Source organism: Neofelis nebulosa, chromosome 17 (assembly GCF_028018385.1).
Source record: "Neofelis nebulosa isolate mNeoNeb1 chromosome 17, mNeoNeb1.pri, whole genome shotgun sequence".
In the NCBI taxonomy this organism is placed as follows: domain Eukaryota; kingdom Metazoa; phylum Chordata; class Mammalia; order Carnivora; family Felidae; genus Neofelis; species Neofelis nebulosa.
Genome location: NC_080798.1, coordinates 17,056,833 through 17,083,094, shown reverse-complemented (window position 1 = coordinate 17,083,094; position 26,262 = coordinate 17,056,833). Strand labels below are relative to the sequence as shown.

Below are 26,262 nucleotides of genomic sequence, written 5' to 3'. Positions count from 1 at the left end.
GAGGAAAGCCAGAATACGTAGCTTTTGTGATTTTTGGACTACTGTTCCAAAAGGGGAGCAGGCTCGGATTACCCTCGGTAGCACCGATCACTCACAGAGTCACCATTACGGGCCTGAGGAGTCCTGGCCCTGCAGAAGGCCAGCCGCGGTAAACTGGCCCCATTTCCCCCCGCGAGCCCTTCTGAAGAGCCGAGGCCCTTCCCCCGCCCCCTGCGCGCTTGCGCACTCGTGCCGAGATAGACACTCTAGAAGCCCGACACAGCAGACTTGAGGGCTGGGCGCTCCTCAGAGCCAGTGGCGGCCGGAGTGCGCGGACTGCTTTTCTGAAGGGCTAGATTCCGCAGACCCGACCCGGGGTGGGTCCTGGGGCCTCGGGCCACTGTGCGATTCTTCCCGAGTGAGGGCTTGCAGTTAGAGACACGGACGGCTTGGGTTTAAATTCGTGCGCCAGTAGCGCCGCTGGGCCGGGTATGTGGGCGCGGCCTGTTCTGCAATGCGAGACCCTGCGGTCCTACTCACCTCGGTCTTCTCTACCACCCAGGCCTGGCTGTAAGAGGGAAGTCGGAGGTGGAGCCCCAGAATAAAGGTACCCTGCAGAGCGCTGGAACCAGATTCAGGGCTGGCCTGTGGGGACGGAACGACCCCTTGGACCGAAGAAGACGCAGTGGGCCGTCCCAGGCGGTGAGCAGTAGCGACGACCAAGCTATTGGGTACCCAGAGCTGCGAACCCGGACTCGGGTGACCGCAAACCTTTCCTCGTTTGCCTCTGGTTTCTGTTTGTGCATGCCTGTGGCGATTAGCGAGGGGCGAGGGGCAAGGGGCAGAGCGGGTGGGTTTTGACGGACTAAGAAAAGCCTGGGGTGTAATGAACACTTTGCTTCCCTAGCCCTGCCAGTCTCCAGAGAAGGCCTTTGAAGTGAAACGAATCGCTGCCGCGCCTCTAAAAGGCAGGTTCTGTGTGAGTTTGTGCTGATTCTTTGTTTCCGTGAAATGATTTGATTTTATGGACACTGGGCTTTTTAAATTTTCTTCCCTTGTTATGTGCTGCTTAAGAATGATCTATTCATTGATTTGTGCTTTAAGATTTCCCTACCTAGTTAATGGCAGAGGACCTAATTAATAGATAACACTTCTTAGTGCCCGTCTAATACAGTTCTACGTTTAGTTTAAACATATGCTATATATTCTGATTTTGGAAATGCCCCTTTTGGAAGTGAAAGTTCATGCTTTGTTTTCGACTGTGATTTGTTAAGGAGTAGTTCAGGGTTTGTTTAGATATCTTCAATGATTGATTCCAGGGTAGGGGTGGGAATTTTTTTCCAAGAGACTCCGCCATTGGAGATTTTTGGTAACTCTTGCCAGATGTGGTAGAGATTTGGTAGCATGAGTTTATTTTGCTTATTTTTGACAAATACAAAATGGTATATGTTTAACGCATAAATATATGCATGTTTCAGTATATGTATACATTGTGGAATGGAATGATTACCACCGTCAGACTAACATCCATCACCTCCCATAGTTACTTTTGTGTAAATAACTATGATGAGTGGTGAGAGAATACTTAAGATCTACTCTTGTGGCAAATTTCAAGCCTATAATACATTATCATTATTTATAGTAACCATGTTGTACATTAGGTCTTCAGAGTTTACTTATGACTGAGAGTTTGTAGCATAAGTTTATTTAGGGCATGTTATTGGATAGACTGAGGTGTATAAGGTATTTAAGAATTTTGAAGCTAGGGGTGCGCCTGGGTGGCTCAGTCGGTTAAGCATGGGACTTCGGCTCAGGTCATGATCTCGCGGTCAGAGAGTTCCAGCCCAGTGGCGGGCTGTGTGCTGACACCTCAAGAGTCTAGAGCCTGCTTTGGATTCTTTGTCTCTCTCTCTGCCCCTCCCCTGCTGGCTCTCTGCCTCTCTCAAAATAAATAAACATTAAAAATATATAAAAAATAAAAGGATTTTGAACCTAGGTTGAGAGAATTTGAATCCTGCCCACCACTTAAATCTGAGGGAGTTTGAGCAATATTTCTGTGTCTCAGTTTCTTCATCCATTAAATCAGAATTATAATAGTATTTATGTCGCAGAGTGGTTTTGAAGATTACCTGAATTAGTACCTGTAAAGCTCTTAGAGGAGTACCCTGCACATTAGAAGACTGCTTAACTAATATTACCTATTGGTATTAAATGATGATTGTTAGTCATTCTCTATCAGTTTTCTGTATTCCCAAGAGTAATGAAAATGTGAGCTTAATTAGGATGGATGCTTGCTAGCAGGAAAATGAATCACATATTCAAATGGACCAAAAGAGGAGTTCTTAACATGAAGTCTTTGGACTGTGTTTATGGGTTTTCAGGCCAACAAAAATCTAAGATTATGTACAGGATTGTTGTATATACTTGTTGGTAATTTGGTGGGGAGGAAGTCTGTCATTTCATGATACTAATCAAAGTTGTATAAGACCCAACAAGGTTGATTCTTAGTGTAGAATCGAAGTTTGGGATAACTGGGAATGACTTTTGTTATAATCTTTTATAAAAGTAGCATCCAGCAATATGGAAATGGTTAAGTAACTCACACTCCATCCATGTGATGCGATGTTATACGATACTAAAAATTCTATTTATTAGTAACTTAGTCATTAGAAAAATATATATGTATATAATGTAACATTAAGAAGTATTTATTCTGAATAAAAATCTTTAAGAAATTAAGTTATATATGTATCTTGAACACTAAGATAACAATTTATAAGATACATTACAAGGGTTTAATAACTAGTGTATTAACTGGAGCCCAGTAGAGTTAAGCTCAAATATTTGAGCAGATGCTATGAAATAAGCATTTTTTCCCCTGTCTTTAGTTTGGAAAAGCATTGTGATCCTTCACAGAAGGTTCTCAGGTGTTGACGAAATACAATATTCAAGAATTGGTAGCGCGGAGGCTCATGGTTCATGGGTTCTAGCCCCTCATTGGGCTCTGGACTGACAGTGTAGAGCCTGCTTGGGATTCTCTCTCTCTCTCATTTCCCTGTTTTTACCACTTACATAGGCCAATTTAATCACAAATTTTTAAAAACATTTTATTTTTCTAAGTAATCTCTATATCTAGTGTAAGGTTGGAACCCACAGCCCCGAGATCAAGAGTCACTCACTCTGTGGACTGAGCCAGCCAGACACCCCTAATCACAGTTTTCTTAATGACTATAAGGTATCCCATTCTCCCAAATCATTAAAAAATTATTTTTAGTGAGAATAGCTTTTTATAAATTTTTATTTATTTATTTTTAGCTTTGAAAAATACTTTGTGTGTGTGTGAGAGAGAAAGAGAGAGAGAGAGCGCATGAGTAGGGGAGGGGCAGAGAGAGGGAGGAGGAGAAAGGAGGCTTTGTGCTGTCAATGCAGAACCCCAAACAAACCATGAGATCATGACCTGAGCCAAAATCAAGAGTCAGACACTTAACCCACTGAGCCACCCAGGCGCTCCAATGAGAATAGCTTTTTAAAACGATATTTCTGATGGAATTAATGCAGGCTTGTGAAATAAAATTATCCATGGTCCCAACATCCAGAAATAATCACTATTAATATTTAGAGCATATTTTCCCAAAATATTTCTACAAGCATGTATTTTTGTGTACGATTTTATTTCTGAATAATGGTATAACCCTAATTAAAAATTTAAAAGAAATCAAGACCTCTAGTTCTTAGTTTAATTTTTTAAAGTTTATTTATTTATTTTGAGAGAGACAGACACAGTGCTAGTGAGGGAGGGGCAGAGAGAGAGGGAGAGGGAGAATCCCATGCAGGCTCCCTGCTGTCAGCACAGAGCCCTGTTGTGGAACTTGGTCTCACAAACTGTGAGATCATGACCTGAACCAAAACTAAGAGTTGGGCCCTTAACCGACTGAGCCACCCAGGAGTCCCCCTCTAGTTCTTAGTTTAAAAGAGACATTCAGTGTCCTCATGGATTTTTGAATCATGGATCTATGGGGAAAGGTAAAATCCCAGTAGTCCCCTTCTTGTTTGAGAAATCTTCCAAGCAATTACAATTCTTAAGATAGAAATGGAAATTAAATTGAGAGACTTAATTAAAATTAATTTTAAAATGTCAGAATTGAGGGGCGCCTGGATGGCGCAGTCGGTTAAGCGTCCGACTTCAGCCAGGTCACGATCTCGCGGTCCGTGAGTTCGAGCCCCGCGTCAGGCTCTGGGCTGATGGCTCGGAGCCTGGAGCCTGTTTCCGATTCTGTGTCTCCCTCTCTCTCTGCCCCTCCCCCGTTCATGCTCTGTCTCTCTCTGTCCCAAAAATAAATAAAAAACGTTGAAAAAAAAAATTTAAAATAAAATGTCAGAATTGAAAGATAGAGATTTTTTTCCCCCATCTATTGGTATCTGTTTCATATTGATGATTTAAAATAACTAATCATATTGGGGCGCTTGGGTTACTCAGTTGGTTAAGCGTCCGACTTTGGCTCAAGTCATGATCTCATGGTTCCCGAGTTGGAGCCATGTCAGGCCCTGTGCTAACAGCTCAGAGCCTGGAGCCTGCTTTCAATTCTATGTCTCCCTCTCTCTCTGCCCCTCCCCACCTGGTGCTCTGTCTCTCAAAAATAAATAAATGTTAAAAAATAATAAAAATTAAATAAATAAATAAAATAACTAATCATATTATATATTGTTTTGTAAACTGATTTTTTTTCTTTCAGTGTATCTTGAAAATACTTTCTATTCCTTAACTGTTTTCTAAAACTTAGCATTTAATGATTACTTTAGTATTCCATTTTATGAATGTTTTATAAATTATTTAAGAAATCAGTTATTGGGTAGTAATGTTCAAACTGCCCGAGCAATTCTTTCAACAGGCTTTCTATGTGCTATTACTTACCCAACTTTTCACTTCATGGTCATTTCAGAGACAGGAACACTTTTTACCAAGTGGGATATAGGTGACACTCTGTGAATTGTTTGGCTGAATTTCTGAAGGATTCTTTACAGTATGAAGTAGACCATAAAATTTAATTTTACCTGCCATTTCTTTCTTGGCCTTTGTCCCCCACATCACTATGGAGAGGAAGGTGATGTTAGGGCTCCAGGAAACTGAGTCTATAGGTTTCTGGAGATTGGGTTATTGATAAAATTGCCCTTTTTTTTTTTTTTTTTTTTTTGTCGTCATTTACTAAGACATACGTAAACTGATGGAGACTCATGTCCTGCATGACTGTGATCTCTATCAGTTAACCATTTGTTTTCTTCCCTTTCCTTTGTTCTTGGGCAGCCAGAAGGGTCTGAGGAATATCACACATATCCCCCTGGGGGGGGGGGAGGGGAGGGTTTGTGAGGTATTAGCTTGCCTTATGCTCCCTCATCATATACATGTATGTTTATGTAAGTAGTTTTCCTGCCAAATATACAATTATACTATAAAACTATTTCCTAACCTACCTTCTACCAGCAATTTGTAGTTACCATCTTTCCATTATATCAAATAAGAATTTTACCTTCATTTTTAGTATTTTTTAAATTAAAATTTATTTTACTTTTTTAAAGTTTACTTATTTTTTTAGTAATTTCTACACCCAACATGGGGCTTGAACTCATGACCCTGAGATCAAGAGTTGCACACTCTTCACTGAGCTAACCCGGCACCCTCATTTTTCATGGGTTTTTAGTGCCATTGTGTGAATGCACAATAATTCATTCAACCTGCTAAAAGATATTTAGGTTCTTTCCAGCTTTTTTGGTCCCATTATAAACACTTCCCATACATCATTCTACATCATACCTTAAGTGTCCATTTCCCCACAACTTTAGTAATAAGTAGTATTATCAATTTTTCAAATCTAGTCCAATTCCTTTAATATGGATTTCCTTAGTTATTAGTTTTAACAAATGAGTTATTTCTACTTTCTAGAGAATTAGCCATGGTCAGGTTTCACAAGTTCACTTTTCCCCAGCCTGGGTTCCAAGAGAGATGGGTTGATAAATGAGATCATGCAGGTAGTATTGATGATTCTGGTTTTTTTTTTTTTTGTTTTTTTTTTTTTAATTTTTAACGTTTATTTATTTTTGAGACAGAGAGAGACAGAGCATGAACGGGGGAGGGTCAGAGAGAGGGAGACACAGAATCTGAAACAGGCTCCAGGCTCTGAGCTGTCAGCACAGAGCCTGACGCGGGGCTCGAACTCACGGACCGCGAGATCATGACCTGAGCCGAAGTCGGCCGCTTAACCGACTGAGCCACCCAGGCGCCCCAGTATTGATGATTCTGAACAGATATGTAGTGACTGGTGAGCTCTGAGGGCCTGCGAATGGTAGTTCATCCTCCCCCTGGGAAGGGATCCCAGTGTGCAAGTATAGTTTTGTCAGGATAAAGACCGCTAGCATGGGCTATGCAAGTTTTTCTCAAATTGTGACATTTGGACGAGCAACATCAAGTATCACTTGGGAACTTGTTAGAACTGCAAATTCTTAAGCCCAACCCTAAACACCTACTAAATTCCAAACTCTAAGAGTGAGGCCCTGCAAACTGTGTTTTAATAAGCCCTCCAGGGGAATGTGATGCACACAAAGTTTGATTACCAAACTTTGTTGCTCATTATGATAACCTGGCAGAAATTTTATAAAATCTGAGGGGAATTTAAAAATCCTGATTCCCAGGTCACACTCTGTACTAATTAAATAAAAATGAGAGATGTGAGCCAGGCATCAGTATATTTTAAAGACCTGCAGGTAATTCCAGTGTCTAGCAAAGTTTAGGAAATTCTTGTCCATAGTATTTTCTATGTTTAGGTTTAGGGACCCCAGCCACATTCCTGAGTCTTAGAAAGAAGTTCTGGGTTAGATGATATAACCACTTCTTGGCTGGGAAGGTGGGAATGGAGGGAAATGGATCTGCTCAGGACAGGCCTAGACAATCCATTCTCAGGTCCAGATCAGCCTCCCTGGGGCAGAAGACTAACTGGAAACACTCCTGCTAAAGTATATGAATATGTGCTTCCATGCAAAAGAGTCTCTGCTCTGTGTCTGTCCTTGTGCAACTGATTTTCCTGTGGATTTGAGGACATCTGTTTGTTTAAACTACATACTACCTCTTATAACTTGTCTGTGTGTTGCTGGGGGGAGAGGGTTGTAGGAAGGGAGTAGTAGTATGACTTTTTAAAATTTGGGAGCTCTGAGGCAATTTTGTTCTTATGGCTTCACCTTCTTCCCCCAGCTCTAGCTTCTATGGACTCAGCTTCTCCAGCAAGTGACCTTTGAGGAAAACTAACCAGTTCTTGCAACTCTAAAATCATGGCTCATGTAAGTTGGTGTTTCTATTTAAAGTACGGTAATTTTTTTCAGGTTATATGAACATTCTCATTAGATATCCTGAAACTTCTTAATAGGGCCCCACCCAACAACTTCTTCCTAGTCTTCCATTCTAGCAAGGGATGGAATCAGGCAGCCCAGGCCCCTTCTGTGTGCCTCTCTCTTCTCCATCCATGTCCATGTGTATATTGACCAAATTATTCAGCATCTCCTAAATGTTCAGTCTTTGCCTAGAGCAGAGATAAAATAGAAGTGAAGTCCATAGAGGAAATTGTTTGATCTGCGACTCAGTACTGGAGATCACTGTAGAGCAGCTCCATCTAAAGGAATTATAATATGAGTTACCCATGTAATTTAAAATTTTCTAGTAGTCACATATTAAAAGTATAGAATTAATGTCGTTTTAAAATTTTTAGAGATATACAAAGAGAGAGTGCACACTAGTTGGGGATAAGGACAGAGGGAGAAAGAGAGAATCTTAAGCAGGTTCTATGCTCAGAGTGGAGCCTGATGTGGGGCTCGATCCCACAACCCTGGGATCATAACTTCAGCTGAAACCAAGAGTTAGACACTCAGCTGACTGAGCCACCCAGGCACCCCAAAGAATTAGTGCCTTAAGTGCACTAGGCAGCATATCATCTCATAAAGAGTATAGAATAATATGCAAGGCACTTATGTCATCTTGAACTTTTTAGTAGTCTCATTAAAAAAAGTAAAAAGTAACATGTACAGTTAATGTTTTATTCAGTATATATAGTCAAAATGTTATCATTTAAAGTGTAATCAGTATGGAAATTATATTTTACATTTTTTTCTTTCTAAGTCTTTAATATCAGGTATGTATTTCATAATTATAGCACATCTAAATTTGGACTAGCCACAATTTAAGTGCTCAATAACTACATGTGTCTAAGTTAGAATACTGGACATTGCAGCTTCAGAGATTTTGTATAACTTAAATTTTAAATATGACTTAATATATTTAAAAGTATAGAAACATGAATATAATCATTACTAAGTCTAACACAAATGGACTATTGTTTAGTAAATTATAAATATTCAGTAAAGTATTTGTTATAACAGAAAAAATGCTAATGATACAATGATGAAGAGAGGTCTGGAAGAAATTTTTTAGTTTTATACAAACTCTACTTTTTAAATTTATTTTTTTATGTTTTTGAGAGAGAAAGAGAAGTGGGGGAGAAGGGCAGAGGGGAGAGAGAGAGAGAGAGAGAGAGAGAGAGAGAGAGAGAGAATCTTAAGCAGGCTCCATGCTGAGCAGAGCTCAAAGCAGGGCTCAACACGGGCTCTATTCTACGACCCTGGAATCTTGACTTGAGTCGAAATCAAGAGTCAGACACTCAAGCGACTGAGCCACTCAGGCACCCCCAAACTCTACTTTTTAAAAATAGAAATTTTATGGTTCATTTGGAAGGGAAAAAAATCCATCAATTTTTTTTCTAATCCTTAAAGGAAGGGAAAAAAATCCATCAATTTTTTTTCTAATCCTTAAAGGAAAAGGAGTTAGAATGAAACACATTTATTGAGAATTTTTTTAGGCCCATTTAAGCCCATTGCAAGCAGTGTTTTTATGATCACTATTCCAGTTAATTGTGAAATTCTGATTAATTTATGTGAACGTATCTAGAAGTAAATAAAATTAAGTATCCCACAGTGCTTAATTAAGGGAAGTATCTCCCTTCCCACAGGAAGTTTTGTCTCTAGCAGTGGTTGGCAAACTACAGCTCATGAGCCAGATTCGTCCCTTGGCCTGTTTTTATTTTTATTTTTAAAAATTTTTTTAAATTTCTTTAATGTTTATTTTTGAGCATGAGTAGGGGAAGGGCAGAGGGGAGGGAGACACAGAATCTGAAGCAGTCTCCAGGCTCTGAACTGTCAGCACAAAGCCTAATGCAGGGCTCAAACACATGAACCACAGGATCATGACCTGAGCCAAAGTCGGACCGACTTAACCGACTGAGCCACCCATGTGCCCCCTTTGTCCTGTTTTCATACAGCCTTTGAGCTAATTATGTTTTGAAGGAATTGTTTAAAAAAAGAAGGGAAAGGGAAAGGATATGGAACAGACCATATGTGGCATGCAAAGCTTAAAATATTGGCCCTTTACAGTAATAAATAATTTTAGAAATAATACATGGGTTTGTCATTTCAGCATTTGGTGATGTTCAGAGATGTGGCTGTAGACTTTTCTCAGGAAGAGTGGGAATGCCTGAACTCATATCAGAGGAATTTGTACAGAGATGTGATATTAGAGAACTATAACAACTTGGTGTCAGTGGGTAAGCTTATCTGTGTCATATAATTTAGAAATTCATAGGACTGAATTTCACGACTGTCTTTCTGGAAGCTAGCTGAATATTTTCTTTGTATTTAGGAATAGGCACCTGCAGCCATTAAGCATTTAAATAGCTCCTTCAGCTTCCCCGATAATTTAGTGACCTTTATGTCTTTCTTTGCCTTCTCCGTAATTACTTCTCTTTAATGACAGCTAGATATAAATTCTGAGACACTTATAGAAAAACCAGTTACCAAAGAAATCTGGTTTCTTATTGCTATAAATGGTCTATTATCTGTTACTTCACCTGAATGTGAGTAGGAAGACCAGAGGTATCTGGCTCCGCATATCTATTTAAAAAGCTTATACAACATATGTGTTGCTGGGTTGAATCAACAGTTTATTAAAACTCAAGTGGACCATTGAATTTACCACAACAGACGTATTACCTTTTAAGTGATTTATGCGTAAAAGTTTAAAATACATGAATTTTGCATTTGATATTGGATGAATATCCTGGCAAGAAACTAATTATTTTCCTCTTAGCAGAAGAACAAAAAATAGCAAAAATATCTAATAAAAGTCCCTAATAAGTATGCATAGCGTGTACTGTGTACTAAATACTCATCCAAACACTTTACATTTATTAAATCAAACCTCACAACAGTCCTTTGGCTAGATACAGTATTTCCTTTTTACAACAGAAAAATAAGGCCATAGTGACCCAGGTAGCAGAGCCAGGATTTGAAAACCAGTGTTCTCAAATCATTATTTCTTCTTTAAAAAAAAAAAAATCATTCCTTCCTCCTAAGAGACAGAGTTTGTATGAGTTTAAATAAGACAATGTTCCTACTTCTGTTCTTGTTATTCCTTGTGATCCTGAAGTAACACTATTATGAATGTTTTTTTCAATCCCATTACTCGATTTCATTCTGCAGGCTTGATCAAGTAAATTCTTTATTACATACCCTTATGTTTTTTTCAAGCAGGGTATACCATTTCTAAGCCAGATGTGATTACTCTACTAGAGCAAGGGAAAGAACCCTGGATGGTTGTGAGGGATGAGAGAAGAAGAAGGAGCCTAGGTGAGTAAGTGCTAATCAGGCAGAGATACATGGTTATGGCATGGCATGGCCTACTGGTTGGGAAGGAAACGCACACCATAGATACTGGTAATGAAGAAAAGACCTGAAACCCGGGAAGAAAACTTAGATCTCAGCATGAGCCACCAAGGAAATTTCATCTGTACTATGGCTTGCTACTTGTTTCTTCACTTCTATTTCCCTGTCATTTCAGTGGGGGAAAGCTTTCTTCCATAATGACAACCTTTTTTTTAAATAAGGAAAAATTTTTAAATGTTTATTTATTTATTTTGAGAGAGTGGGAAAGGGAGAGAGCATGGGTAGGGGAGGGGCAGAGAGACAGGGAGAGTGAAAATCCCAAGCAGGCTCCATGCTTAGCCCTGAGCATGGTGGGTTCCACCTCACGAATGTGACATGACGACCTGAGCTGGTATCAAGAGTTAGGTGCTTAATGGAATGAGCCACGCAGGTACCCCTGTAATGACAACCATTTTACCTGTACTTTGGATCTAATCTTTTTGTTTCCAATCCATTTTTTGTATATGTATTTCTTCATTGCTCTTTTCATAAAGTTTACATTGTAGTAGGGAAGTCATACAATAAACAAACACATGGGTTACCAAATATCATAAGTGATTAAGTATTATGAAGAAAAGTACCTTATGTGGATCCTGAGAAACTTAACAGAAGACCATGGGGGAGGGGAAGGGAAAAAAAAAAAAAGTTAGAGAGGGAGCCAAACCATAAGAGACACTTAAAAACTGAGAACAATCTGAGGGTTGATGGGGGGTGGGAGGGAGGGGAGGGTGGGTGATGGGTATTGAGGAGGGCACCTGTTGGGATGAGCACTGGGTGTTGTATGGAAACCAATTTGACAATAAATTTCATATTAAAAAAAAAGAAAAGTAGGTAGGGTAAGAATATGGAGAATTATGATGGGTGAGTTGGGTAACTTTAAATAGGGTGGTCAGAGGGGCGCCTGGGTGGCGCAGTCGGTTAAGCGTCCGACTTCAGCCGGTCACGATCTCGCGGTCCGTGAGTTCGAGCCCTGCGTCAGGCTCTGGGCTGATGGCTCGGAGCCTGGAGCCTGTTTCCGATTCTGTGTCTCCCTCTCTCTCTGCCCCTCCCCCGTTCATGCTCTGTCTCTCTCTGTCCCAAAAATAAATAAAAAACGTTGAAAAAAAAATTAAAAAAAAAAAAATAGGGTGGTCAGAGAACAGGAAGCAGTTTGAAGAGGCTCTAGCTGGTCAAAGATGGAACTATTTGACTATACACATAACTGCAATATGTTATAATACATAAAATATGCTTAATTCCATACATTCTTAGTGTTACTAATAGTAAATTGTTCACCATTGGAAACTACTAGAGATTTAACTTATTAGAAAATATAAATATAAAGGAAAAGAAGTATTTTGCATTCTTTATAAGAACTGTACCAATAGGTATTAGATGGATGTTTTTCTTAAAAGTATTCAGTGAATAAATGAAAGATGACAGAATTAGAGTATTACCATTTTGGAACCCATAATGAACAACTGAATCTAGGCATTGAACATCAATACTGATAATGTCACAGAAATAGAGAAAATCAGACATACTTCTTCTAATGAAAGGATACAATATCACCTATGAAGTAACTTTGCCAATAAAATTGGTCCTAAGTCTGATCAAGTTTCTAAAGCCAACTACCAATTTATGGGAAGAAGATAGAGGAACATGTTCTACTGCCCCTTAGGAATGTAGTCCGCAAAATTAAGAAATGGGAAACACTATGGGGTCAAAACCGTTTCTTCAACAAATAAATTACAAGGGAAATTGAAAGATTGCAGGAGAACCAACCTATAGATTAAAAGACATGTAAAAGACCTGTTAACCAGTTGTATTCTATGGACTTCTTGGGGGAATAAATTTACTATTTTTAAATTACTTAAAATTTTATCTTTGAGACAGTTGTAAGTATGAACACTCATTTTTGATATTCTTAAAGAGTTAGTGTCCATTTTTTTAGATTTGGATAATGGTATTATTAGAGATAAATCCTGTAAGTAGAAAAAATGAATATATGGTATTTGTGTCAAATAATATGAGAAGAGTGGATTGGGGTGTGCATTGGCCTGGGTTGGTCAGGGGTTGATGGTTGTTCAGGCTGGGTCATAGATGTGTAGACATTTATTAAACTATTCTACTTTTGTGTATGTTAAAGGTGCTCTGTGGTAATCTTTTAAAGTTTTTGGGAAATAAAAAGAAAATGAGAGATGAGACCGTGTTAAAAATATATACAACTTTTTGAAGGAATTCTGCCATAAAAGTAGACACATAGGATACAGGAAATGTCTTCTACGATATGAGGTATTAGAACATATTAAATGTTGAAGGGAATGATTTCAAAGAAATGAAAATTGATGGAGTAGAAAGATCGATAATATTGTACGGAATGGCCTTCAGTAGATGGGAAAGAATAGGAGCCAATTTATGAAGAAAACCCATGCTTATGACAATGATACGGACACAGATTGGTTGAATAATGTGAAGGGGAGAATACGTATTTTTCTTTCAGTTGCTTCTGATTCCTTGTTTAAGTAAGCAGTAGGATTATCAGCAGAATGTGAGGATTATTTAGTATTTTATTAGGATTCAGTATGGATTATTTAGTATTTAGTAAGTATTGATTCTCAGAAGTACAATTCTGTGGTCATAGGGTTTTAATATTTACAGACTTCTTGATACATTAACCCTGGTGTTAATATAACCAATACTGCCTCTGTCATAAATATTCTGTATTCCATATTATCTTGTATCAGTAACAACAAAGAAAGGTAATGAAAGACATCATACCTCAGAAAACAAATTAATTCTGTGACCAGGTAACATGATCTTCGTTTTCTTTTTAATTTAAGCTGATACCCTGCAAAAGGAAAGAACATTTCTCCTTTCATATTGATCTAAGATGGGCTAACACTGTGTTTTCCTATTAGCATTGTTTCCTAAAGTTCTTGATTCAGTAGAATCCAAAGTAGTGTTTGGTTTATTAATTTTAAATAGTTAAATATTTTACATATATCTTAAAAATCAAAACATTAAAATTCCTTACCATAGGCCAGTCTTTGGATGTTTAGTTTGGCCTTTGGTTTCATTGTAGGTCCAGCCAATTTTTTCTTGTATAGATCATATATATATTACATAGGCTATTATTTCTAGTTTCAGTTTAAAGTAGAACAAGAACCTAAAATATTTAGCTTTGTTTTTATAGAAATGATTGTCTTAGTAGCTTGCAAGGATAAGAACTGGCATAAACAAATATGGCTGACTTTTTGTTTACAGAAATCATAAGATTATAGTTCAGTGTTCATACTATAGAGTAGTCTCCTAGGTGAGAATTTTCAACATGCCAGGGTCTTAATCTGGCATGTCTTATAACGGGTGGGGGCATATATGAGAGTCTCAGGTTCACTATATCCACTTTCAGAAATTTTATTTTTTTTATTTTTTTTATTTTTTTTTTTTTGGGACAGAGAGAGACAGAGCATGAACGGGGGAGGGGCAGAGAGAGAGGGAGACACAGAATCGGAAACAGGCTCCAGGCTCCGAGCCATCAGCCCAGAGCATGACGCGGGGCTCGAACTCACGGACTGCGAGATCGTGACCTGGCTGAAGTCGGACGCTTAACCGACTGCGCCACCCAGGCGCCCCAAGAAATTTTTTTTTTAATGAAAACCTTTAAATTTATAGGATGTGTGTGTGTGTGTGTGTGTGTGTGTGTGTGTGTGTGTGTTTTAGATTTTATTAAGTAATCTCTATACCTAATGTGGGGCTTGAACTTACAACCCTGAGATAAGTGTTGCATGCTCCAACAACTGAGCCAGCCAGGCACCTCTATAGGATAAATTTTATAACTTGTTCTACTTTGTGGTGTGTGTGTGTGTGCGAGAATATGGAAATTTTGTCTTAAGTTTGTGTATATTTATATATATTTTGTGTACTGTCTGCTCATCTCCTTTATTCTATTTTTCCATTCCATTGTTTAATGTTTCTTATGTCAATTTGTGTGAGCATTTATGCTGTGAACACTTTCTCATTTTCTTACAAATATTTTGGCTTACTTTTATTTTAACTATGACTTTCCTGTTTTTAAATTTTTTTATGAGTTTCCTTTTCCATTGCTGGTTTTTACTTTTTAAATTTATAAGTAAATCCTTTGAAATTACCATTTATAACGTTTGTCATACCTTTATAGCCTCCTACGTATTTACTACTGTTATTTAGCTAATTACTAGTCATTTAATATGTCATTTATATCTTATTTATCTTAATGAAGACTTAAATTGACTTTTTCCTAAAGATTCTTACAAAGTTGCCATAATTTTTTATTGCTTTTTTGGGGTAGGGAGATGGAGACAGAGAGAAGGGGAAGAGGGAAAGTGGGAGAATGGAAGGAACTAAGGGGAGAGGGAGGGAGGAAGACACACAGATTTCATAGTGATATATATATTTTTTAATTTTATGTTTTATTTATTTTTTAGAGAGAGACAGAGTACGTGTGGGGGAGGGGCAGAGAGAGAGGGAGACACAAAACCCAAAGCAGACTCCAGGCTCTGAGCTGTCAGCACAGAGCCTGACGCAGGGCTCAGACTCATGAACTGTGAGATCATTACCTGAACCAAAGTCAGACGCTTAACCTACTAAGCCACCTAGGTGCCCCCATAGTGATATTTTCTATGATCATTTACCTGTCTCTGCTTATATTTTATCTACACTATTTAAATCATTGTTACTTTTTAATGTTTTCAGTAATCCTTTTCTAAGCAAAGTTACTGAAACATAAATGTATACAAAAAAAAAAAAAATCCAGAAATCATAAGGAAACAGCTTACTGAATTTTCACGAAGTGATCACACCCATCTGACCGGCAGCAAAATAGAGATTTGCTGGGATATTAGAAGCTCCCTCCTGGGGTGCCTGGCTGGCTCAGTTGGAAGAGCATGTGACTCTTGATCTCAAGGTCCTGAGTTTGAGCCCCACATTCTGTGGAGAGAGTTCTTAAATAAATAAAAAACTCAAAGAAAAAAAAGAGAGAGAGAGAGAAGTAGCGGCTCCCTCCTAACTCCTTCGAGTCATTCCTCCCCACTGAAATTAACCACTATCCTGACTGTTAGCAACTCCACAGATTAATTTTACTTTTTTTGAAACTTATAAAATGGAACCATACAGTATATGTTCTTTTATGTCTGGCTTTTTTACTCACCATTATGTTTGTGAGATTGATCCATGTTGTTGCATGTACTTGTATATTATTCATTCTCCTTGGTATACAGTATTGTGTTGTTTCAGTATGTTTTAATTTGCATAGCCATTCTGATGGATTCTTTCCAGTTTGGGCATATTAAAACTAGTGTTCCTGTATTCTCAGTTTTTAAAAATACCATTTTCATTTTGAAAAGTAGTGAACTCTTAATTGGAATTTTTTTGAGGAAATACACATTTGAGAAAAACATCTCTTTGCTCAGAATTTTATTAGCATGCTAGTATGGTATAAAACTGTTCTTATGCCTGAAAAATCATGAAAATACTCTCTAGGTAGAATCTAAATGGCATTGGCTTTGAGGACTCTGGGGAGAGTATAGGGAAGGGCATGAAGGAACTAAACAGGCTGTTTGTAACATAGATGTGTGTAGATATATAAACTGAAATAAAGATGAGCTTCTTGTTACCTTGTGAAAACAGGCAAAGTTTACTCATGACTATGCAAGGTAGAAAATCAGATGTAGTGGAGATACCTAAGTGAAAGTAGACAATTGGGAAGATGATCAGATGTGAAGACATCACCATTTTTCATTTATATATTTGACTGAGATAGATGTGCTTTTGTTTCCTATCTCTATAGGAAGTAATAAAAAATATTTAATCTGTAATAAGGTATAAGATTAGAGGCAAGGGAACATATGCAATAACTGTTAACCAATTATGAGATTTCATAATTAGTAGTTACTATATGCTATGAGTTTGTTATTCAATGATAAATGAAAGGTTGCTTCTGCCCTTGGGAAGGTTTAAGGTAAGAAAATAAAGAGAATTTAAAAATGGGAAAAGTAATTAATATGTAACAACAAAATCAAAAAAGTGTTAAGAAACATGGAACAAGTTACTGGGATAAAAAATAAAGTATATAAATTAGATGAAGTCAGCATGGGTCTGATTTTTTTTTTTTAACATTTATTCATTTTTGAAAGGCAGAGAGAGACAGAGCACAAATGGGGGAGGGGCAGAGAGAGAGGGAGACACAGAAACAGAAGCAGGCTCCAGGCTCTGAGCTGTCAGCACAGAGTCCAATGTGGGGCTCAAACTCACGGACCGTGAGATCATGACCTGAGCTGAAGTCGGCTGCCTAACCGACTGAGCCACCCAGGTGCCCAGAATGGGTCTGATTTTTAACATGGTATCTAAAGGATGAAAGGAACCCAACTATGTAGAAAATGCAAGTTGAAATTCCTATGAATTTAAATTGTCAGTGAAAAGCTCTAAGAAATGGAAAGATTATGACATATTCTAGGAGCTGAAAGGAGGCTAGCGGGATAGGAATATAGGGAGCAAAGCAGGCAGTGGCTTGAGATGATATGATAAACAAAGGCCATGTTATTCATGGTAAGATGTTTGTGCATTATTCTAATTAAAAAGAGTAATCATTAAAAAATTTAAAGATTCTCAAACTTTGATGAGGTTTTTAGCTCGTTTACTTGAAATTGAGCTTTATTTTCTATTATAAAGTTTTTTTATATGCTTGTTTGCTTTTTCTAGAATAAGAAGATAGCATGTATTTATCTTGTTTTCTTTCAGATTTAGAATCCAGATATGACACTAAAAAGTTATTTCAAGAAAAGGATATTTGTGAAATGAATTTATCTCAGTGGGAGATAATGGGAAGAATTAGAAGTTGTGGCCTTGAAAACTCCTTTATCAGAAAAGATTATAAATATGAGAAGTTCGAGGGACAAGAACACCTTCAAGAGGGATATTTCCGGCAAGTGAAAAAAACCACCTCTGAAAAAATGCCCACTTACAGAAAACTCACTTCTCTTACTCTGTATCAGAGTATCCATAATAGAGAGAAACCCTATGAATGTGGGGATTGCGGGAAGGCCTTTAGAGTACGCCAACAACTTACTTTCCATCAGAGAATTCACACTGGCGAAAAACCCTATGAATGTAAAGAATGTGGAAAAGCCTTTAGACAGTGTGCCCACCTTAGTCGACATCAGAGAATTCATACTTCTGACAAACTCCTTGAATGTAAAAAATGTGGAAAGATCTTTACATGTGGTGCAGATCTTCGAGTACATCAGAGAACTCATATTGGTGAGAAGCCCTATGAATGTAAGGAATGTGGGAAGGCGTTTAGAGTAAGAGGACAACTTAATCTTCATCAAAGGATTCATACTGGTGAGAAACCCTATGAATGTAAGGAATGTGGGAAGACCTTTAGACAGTATGCACACCTTACACGACATCAGAGACTTAATATTGCTGAGAAGTGTTATGAATGTAAGGACTGTGGGCAGGCTTTTTTGTGTAGTACAGGCCTTAGAGTACATCACAAACTTCATACTGGTGAAAAACCCTATGAATGTAAGGAATGTGGAAAGGCCTTCAGGGTGCGGCAACAACTCACTCTCCATCAGAGAATTCATACTGGTGAGAAACCCTATGATTGTAAAGAATGTGGAAAGACTTTTAGTCGTGGCTATCATCTCACTCTCCATCAGAGAATTCATACTGGTGAGAAACCTTACGAATGTAAGGAATGTCGGAAGTTCTTCCGTCGTTACTCAGAACTTATTTCACATCAGGGTATTCATATTGGAGAGAAACCCTATGATTGTAAGGAATGTGGGAAGACCTTTAGACTGTTCTCACAACTTACCCAACATCAGAGTATTCATTTTGGTGAGAAACCTTATAAATGTAAGGAATGTGAGAAGACTTTTAGACTGCTATCACAACTTACTCAACATCAGAGTATTCATACTGGTGAGAAACCCTATGACTGTAAGGAATGTGGAAAGGCCTTTAGACTTCATTCATCACTTATTCAACATCAGAGAATTCATTCTGGTGAAAAACCATACAAATGTAAGGAATGTAAAAAGGCATTTAGACAACATTCACATCTTACTTACCATCAGCGAATTCATAATGTAACTAAATAATTTAGGAAAGCCTTCCACTGTGAATTTTGTGTTAAGGGGCATTAGAAAATAAATTCTAGGGGAAAAGTTTTTGAATATAGGAATCCCTTTTGCTTCGTGCTTACAGCTAACCTAAATAGTTAGGTTTTCTTTGAAGGAAAGGATAAATTTCATGAATTTTTAGAAGCCTTTTCTCATCATTAAAAACTATGTTAAACTTTGGGAAATGTGTTCTAGAAAGAAACTCTTTTTTAAAGGAGTGAATATAGAAGAGCTTTTAATCTTACCTATCATCGCCTCTATTTTTCCCATCTGTATAATATATCTATGAAGGTTGCTAGGGCACTATCTCATTCCAAAAACTGATAATTGAAAGGAAAATCATTTAGCCTGCATTTCCTGTTGAACTGTATTTTAGAGTAACTAGAAGTTGATGAGCTAAAGTTCTTTATTAGAGAATTTTGCAGCACATAATGAAATAATGGATCTAGGCACAATTCTCAGTGGAGGTTAAGACAAGTAGATACCCACTGATCAATTTTAATCTCAAAATAGGACAAAACATTTTGTGCCCCCTAATAAGTTACAGTAAGACATACACATGTTGCCAAAAAATATTGAACTGAATCTAAGCATCAAGATCTAACTCCCAGTTTAGGGAAGAATCACAGAACAGAAGAACATGACACAAGAAGAAGCAATGAAACAAATTTAAAATGTGGGTAATTCCACGAGAGAAATGACCTGCCTTCAAATTCAATAAAATAGCATTGAAAAAAGGGAGGTGGAACTCTTAAATATTAAGAGTCTGAAAAAATGTATATCAATCAAATGCAGTGAACTAGATCACAAGTTGAACAAATATGTAAAAAGGACATTTTTATGACAGTTGGGGAAATGGGAATATTGACAGATAATACTAAGAAATTATGTTTTTGTTAGGTAGCATCGTAGTTATATAAAAATGTTAGAGATAAGTTTATACACATAAGATGGTATGATGTCTGGAACTTTTTAAAAGTGCTCATGCGGGGCACCTGGGTGGCTCAGTCGGTTGAGCAACTGACTTTGGCTCAGGTCACGATCTCACAGTTTGTGAGTTTGAGCCCCATGTCGGGCTCTTGGCTGACAGCTCGGAGCCTGGAGCCTGCTTTGGATTCTGTGTCTCCCTCTCTCTCTGCTCCTCCTCTGCTCATGCTCTGTCTCTCAATAATAAATAAATGTTAAAAAATTTTTTTAAAAAAAAGTGCTCATGCAAAAGAAAAGGATAAGCTTGTTAAAGTGATGGTAAGATAAGTCTTGAGTACATAGTTTTTGTTTATTTTGTTCTTGCTATTTTCTTTTATGTATTTGAATTTTTCCATAATATTATTTTAAAGATAAAATTAGCTCTGGAATTTTAACCAAGTTGAAGTAAATGATTTTTTTAAATGACTGCATATCAAAATTTCTGGGTGTTGTCAAAGTTCTGCACATTGGGATATTAAATATGCTATACTGTATTTGGGAAATACAGATGGAAGATCCAAATTTTATCTAGTTCACCTATTACTACCTCTGTTACCATGCCTGTCCCACAGTACTTCATATGTTTAAAGAATGAGTTTAAAAAGCAGTTACTACAACTAAATGTGGAAATTAATGGACTAGACCTTCATTGTCAAATAAGATAGTTGCCAGCAACATGTTGAGCGCTCAAAATTGAGCACTTGAATTGTGGCTAGTTCAAATTAAAATGGTGTTAGGTATAAAATACACATGAGGTTTTGAAGATTTAGTTTTTAAAAGAATGTAATGTATATTGTTTCTCACAGTGTTTCTCTGCTGTGATATTCAGTGGGATATTCAGAACCCAATTTAAGTGTCTTTCTGCTTCCAAGTGGCATGTTTGCATGCTAAGGTCTTGGTTCTACCCTGAATCATCCTTTGTTTTCCTCCCCTTCATGGAAGGTAGCCCGTGTTTATAGCTGAATAGTTTTCTCAGACTGTTTTTAGCCTGTAGATGTCTTGGGATCCCAAGGCCCTTTCACTTTGTACTATTTCTGTCCCATTAGGTTCAAGCTTGCAGTGCTTCAAGTAGTACCATTGTCTTAAAAAACGTATTTTCTTTTTTTTTTTAATTTTAAAAAATTATTATTTTGAGAGCATGCACACAAGCAGGGGATGGGCAGAGAGAGAAGGAGAGAGAATAACAAGCACGCTCTGTGCTATCAGCATGGAGACCATCACCAGGCTCCATCTCAACACTAAGATCATGACCTGAGCTGAAATCAAGATGTGGTGTCAATCTTCAACTGAGCCACCCAGGCACCCCTAAAAACTGTATTTTCTATGAATTTTATTAGGGTTCACTCAAAGAATCAACAGGCTCTTCTCTATTAGGTTCCCTATGAGGCTGCTGTAGAAAAATGAGTTTGAAATTGTTAGAAGCCCTAGTATTTCACAGGAAAGATAAAAGTTGGGTTCATCATTATTTGGAGGCTATATTTTCAGGACAGCACTATATATTTGATTCCCACCCCCACCCCAGGCCCATTATAACTTTGAAAACCCTTTGCTCTCTGGAAACACTGCCATGGAACCCTCTATGTTTCCTTGAAATTTATTTGAAATATGCAGCAATTGATAGGAGTAAAATGTGATTTTTCTCTTTTGCTATGTTATGATGGATTACATTTATGAATTTTCAAATATCGATCAAGACTTACATCACTGGAATAAGCTCCATTTGTTTGTAGTGTACATTTTGTATGCAGTACATAAATACATTGCTGGATTTGCTGAGATTGCTATGATGTGCTAATATTTTGAGGATTTTTTTTTTTTAGGATCTTTGTATCTATATTCATGAGGAATACTAGTTTGTAGTTTTCTTGCATTCTACTGTCTTTGCCTCATTTTGCTATTAAGGTGATTATGGCCTCACAAAATGAGTTTCACAGAATTGCTTCCTTTCCATTTCTGGTAGAGATAGTGTTGAATTGTTAATTATTCTTCAGATGTTTGGTAGGATTCTCCAGTGAAGCCATTTGGGCCTTGAAATTCATGTGTTCACATCCTAACCCCCAATATAATGACATTAGGAAGTGGAGCCTTTTGGAGGAAATTAAGTTACAATGGTGGATCCCTCCTGATTGAGATTAGTCCCCTTGTAAAAGGGATCCCAGAGAGCTCTCTTACATTTTTGTGCCATCTGAGGATACAAGAAAATGGCAGTCTTTATTCTGGAAGACAGTTCTTGCCAGAAACTAACTGTGCTGGCACACTGATGTCAGACTTCAGCCTCAAGGATTGTGAGAAATAAATTGCTGTTGTTTATAAACCACCCCATCTATTGTACTGTGTTATAGCAGACTGAAATGAATGAGACAGATATTGGTACCAGAAGTGGGGTGCTAATGTAACAAATAGCTAAAAATGTAGAAGTGGCTTTGGAATTGAATAATAGGTAAAAGCTGGAAGAGTTTTTAGATGCATGCAAAAAATAGAGACATTAATGGTGATTTTGGTGATATCTCAGAAAAGAGCTGAAGAGAAAACTTCAACCTTAGAGAATACATTATCGACAGAATGTTCATAGAAATGAATGGTAAAGGCAGTACAGATGAAGTCTCAGGTGGAAGTGAGGAACATATTGGAAACTGGAGGAAGGCAGTTCTTTTTATAAAGTGACAAAGAACTTGGTGAAATTGCATTCCATTCTAGTGTTTTGTGGAAAGTAGAACTTGTAAACAATAATGAAGTTGAAGGTGTGGCTTGGCTCCTGGCTGATTACAAAAAAATGCCAAGTAGAGAGAAATTACTTAACAATGGAATTTTTCACATGAGATTTGGGAAAGTCTCAGCTGAATAGTTAAGTAGTGTTAAAGTGAGAGTATTGATTGGGAAAGAATGGGATCCTGTAAGATGGTATGGGGACAAGTGGGAAGGCTCTGACGTAGCTGTGACATTGAGCTCCTATATTCTGAGTCTTCTTCCCAGTAGAAGCAGCCTCATCAGCAGAGGTGGCCTTTCCATCCCTAGTGGCAGTGTCATCCCCACCCACAGTGACATCAGCCTTTCCATTTCCATCTGATGGAATTAACTATGCGTTGCTTGAGGAAACTAATGACCTCCCTTGAGGTAGTGGCCATGCAAGACAATGCTACTTCTCAGAAACCCCCACAACCACCCCCTTTTGTTTCTAGACCTATCACTAGACTCTGTCCCAGCAGGCTCCTAAAAGTGCAGTGCAAAGTGTGACCCATGAGGAGGGGTGCTACAGTCCAAAAGAACAACCTGAGTTTTCTAACTTAGAAATCCAGGGAACAAGTGTGGAAATGGATACTAAGTGTGTGGCACTGTAGTGGAAGGAACATGATTGGAAATTTGGACAATGAAATCTGGGGGAGAGGTAGGTGGGTAGACCTCTCTGAGTTAGGGCAAAAAAATTGAAGATACCTGTGTCCCATATAAATGAGTGACCTCAGCAAAGGAGGATTTTAATAATCAAGTGGACAGGATGGCCCATTCTGTGGCTAATAGTTTCTTTCCCCAGCCACCCTTGTTACCCAATGGACCCATGAACAAAGTGGCCATGGTGGCAGGGATGGAGGTAATGCATGTGATCAGCAACACGGACTTCCACTCATCATAGCTGACTTGGCTATGACCATTGCTGAGTGCTCAATCTGCCAGAAGCAGAGACAATACTGAGCCCCCCAACATAACACTATTCCTTCAGGTGTTCAGCTAGCTACTGGAAGCAGGTTGGTTACCTTCGATCACTTCCATCATAGAAGAGACAGCGTTTTGACCTTACTGGACTAGAAACTTAACTCTGGATATGGATTTACTTTCCCTGCATGCCAAGCTTCTGATAAAACTACCATCCATGGACTTAGAGAATGCCTTATCCACTGTCATAGTATTCCTCCTGGCATTACTTCTCATCAGTTACTACTAATTTGATGATAGACTGGTGCTTGGCATGTAATTTTTATATCATCCTGACTTGTGAAGGGGAATAATTAACAGGCTGGAAAATTTTTCAATTTTTACACTCTATTATTTATTGAATAATTTCTTCCCTTATCATTGTGTCCTGTTGTCTGCTTCTGAAATACGTGTGTGTGTGTGTATATGTATAATATATATTTATATATATGTAAATATAGCATTGCAGAGACAGGAAAATGGCATAGAATATCCATTATAATTTTTTTATTGTTGCTGTTTTAATGTCCTTTAATATATATTAGTATTGTATCCTTCTAAACATTTTTACCTTTGCTCTTTATAAATAACTTTCTATAAAAATTGAGAAAATATACAGAAACATAATGAAAAAAAATCAAGATCACTTCTGTTTTCCTTTCTACCAAAGAAAATCTGTTAAGCTGCAAGGTGTTATACTGTATCCTATTCAGACAGGGTACTTAAAGAGGAAAATAAAAATTGAAATTTTTACAATATTAGATCTTCCATGCATTAAAACTAATTTAACTCTGTCAGCATAGAGCTGTCAGCACAGAGCCTGATGTGGGGCTCAAACTCAGGAACTGTGAGATCACGACCTGAGCCAGAGTCGGACACTTAACCAACTGAGCCACCCAGGCGCCCCTAGTCGTTACACTTTTAGATAAAGAGCTTACAAATTCCTTGCTTGGTTCAATCATAGATGCATTATACATTTTGTTGATTTCATGACTGGAAATGTTCTGTTACAGTATCTAATTGATCATTACTGATATATAAGAAGGCTATTGATTTTTGTATGAAGATTGCAACCTTGTCACCTTATTTCTGTTGTTTGGTTATTTTGTCTTTTTTTTGGATTATAGCTTCCAGGAATACATTCAGAGGTTTCTTAAATGCCAATTTATTTCATTGATGCTTAAATGAGAGTTTGGCACAGTCTGGAAATTGGTACAAATTGTTTTTCTCTCTGAATTTGATGATTTACTCCATTGTCTTCCTACATGAGTATAATCTGTGAAAGTATAACGTTAATGTATTTCTTATTCTTATGTATGTAAACTATTTTTTAAATTTTTCTTGAAACTTTCAGTATTTTTTAAAACTTATTTTTGGTATTTCAGGTATTACTATTTTACTTAATTTTTTCAAAGCCATCACTTTTAGAACCAGTTATTTTATTTACCATTTTAAAGGAAAGAAAACACTGAATTAAACTATGCTATGTCACTGATATTAAGATGCATTCTGGTCTCACAGATGTTAAAATCAAAATGTGTACCAGAATTAATGATAATTGGAATTTTATTAACTTGCTAGGGCTCTCTCAAATTGAGTACTTAACATCCTTCTTGGTTTTGAGGTTACTTTCATTGATTACTAGTTCAAACATTATCTCTCCTCAATTATTTCTATTATCTTCTGGGGCTTCTTTTAAATGGATGGTGGAATTTCTACTTCAATCTTTTATGTCAAGTTTTATTCTAATACTTTGCATCACTTTGTTATATTTGGTTCCTCTGACCTGTACAGCAATGAAATCTGGCTTCCTAATTCACAATTCAGCTGTATGCATTCTGTTTTTCAGTCCATTAAGTTTTTTTTTTTTTAACTTTTTTACTTGAAAATAATTATAGGTACACAGGAATCTACAGAAATGGTACATTTTACCAAGTTTCCATCAGTGGTTACATCTTACATAAAGTACAATATCAAAACATAGAATTTGGCATTAATATGACATATATATGTAGTTACATGTCATCATGAGTATAAGTATAGATTCACGTAATCACTACTGCACTAAAGATACAGAACTATTCCAATACAAAAATCTCTCTTATGCTGCCCCTTTATAATCACACCTGCACGTCACCTACCATCACTAATCCCTGGAAACCATTAATCTGTTTTAGATCTCTATAATTTTTTGTTGAAGTTACATAAATAGAATCCTACAGTATGTGACCTTTTGAGACTGGCTTTCAGAACTCAATGTTTTTGAGATCTAAGTTGTCACATCTATCAATAGTTTGTTCCTTTTTATTTATTTTATTTTTTTTTTGGATTTCTAGTCTTTTTTTTTTTTTTTTCAACGTTTTTTAATTTTTATTTTTGGGACAGAGAGAGACAGAGCATGAACGGGGGAGGGGCAGAGAGAGAGAGGGAGACACAGAATCGGAAACAGGCTCCAGGCTCCGAGCCATCGGCCCAGAGCCTGACGCGGGGCTCGAACTCACGGACCGCGAGATCGTGACCTGGCTGAAGTCGGACGCTTTAACCGACTGCGCCACCCAGGCGCCCCAGTTTGTTCCTTTTTAAATGCTGATAGCTCAGAGCCTGGAGCCTGCTTTGGATTCTGTGTCTCTGTCTCTCTCTGCCCCTCTCCAGCTCACGCTCTGTCCCTCTCACTGCCTCTCAAAAATAAATA

The 26,262-nt window shown here is 37.6% G+C and overlaps 2 protein-coding genes across 10 annotated transcripts in view; both read left to right on the top strand.

The window, feature by feature from the left end:
• The first annotated feature begins 216 nt into the window (after positions 1-216).
• Positions 217-24,910, top strand: ZFP30 (ZFP30 zinc finger protein). Of its 9 annotated transcripts, XM_058709428.1 has the most exons (8): positions 217-356; positions 542-681; positions 887-958; positions 3,116-3,214; positions 7,220-7,305; positions 9,488-9,614; positions 10,597-10,695; positions 17,527-24,910. In XM_058709428.1, exons 5-8 carry the CDS (start codon positions 7,297-7,299, stop codon positions 18,894-18,896), a joined length of 1,605 nt encoding a protein of 534 aa, XP_058565411.1. In that variant the 5' UTR covers positions 217-356; positions 542-681; positions 887-958; positions 3,116-3,214; positions 7,220-7,296; the 3' UTR covers positions 18,897-24,910. The 9 variants fall into 9 exon arrangements, with proteins under 9 accessions (XP_058565411.1, XP_058565415.1, XP_058565410.1 ...); XM_058709432.1 differs by lacking the exon at positions 3,116-3,214 and having other exon boundaries at positions 10,600-10,695; XM_058709427.1 differs by lacking the exon at positions 3,116-3,214.
• Positions 10,677-26,262, top strand: part of LOC131500314 (zinc finger protein 571) — a 130,518-nt gene continuing 114,932 nt past the window's right edge. Inside the window, exon 1 of the mRNA XM_058709383.1 lies at positions 10,677-10,695. The gene's annotated coding sequence lies outside the window, so the exon portion shown is untranslated. The remainder of the gene's footprint in view (positions 10,696-26,262) is intronic.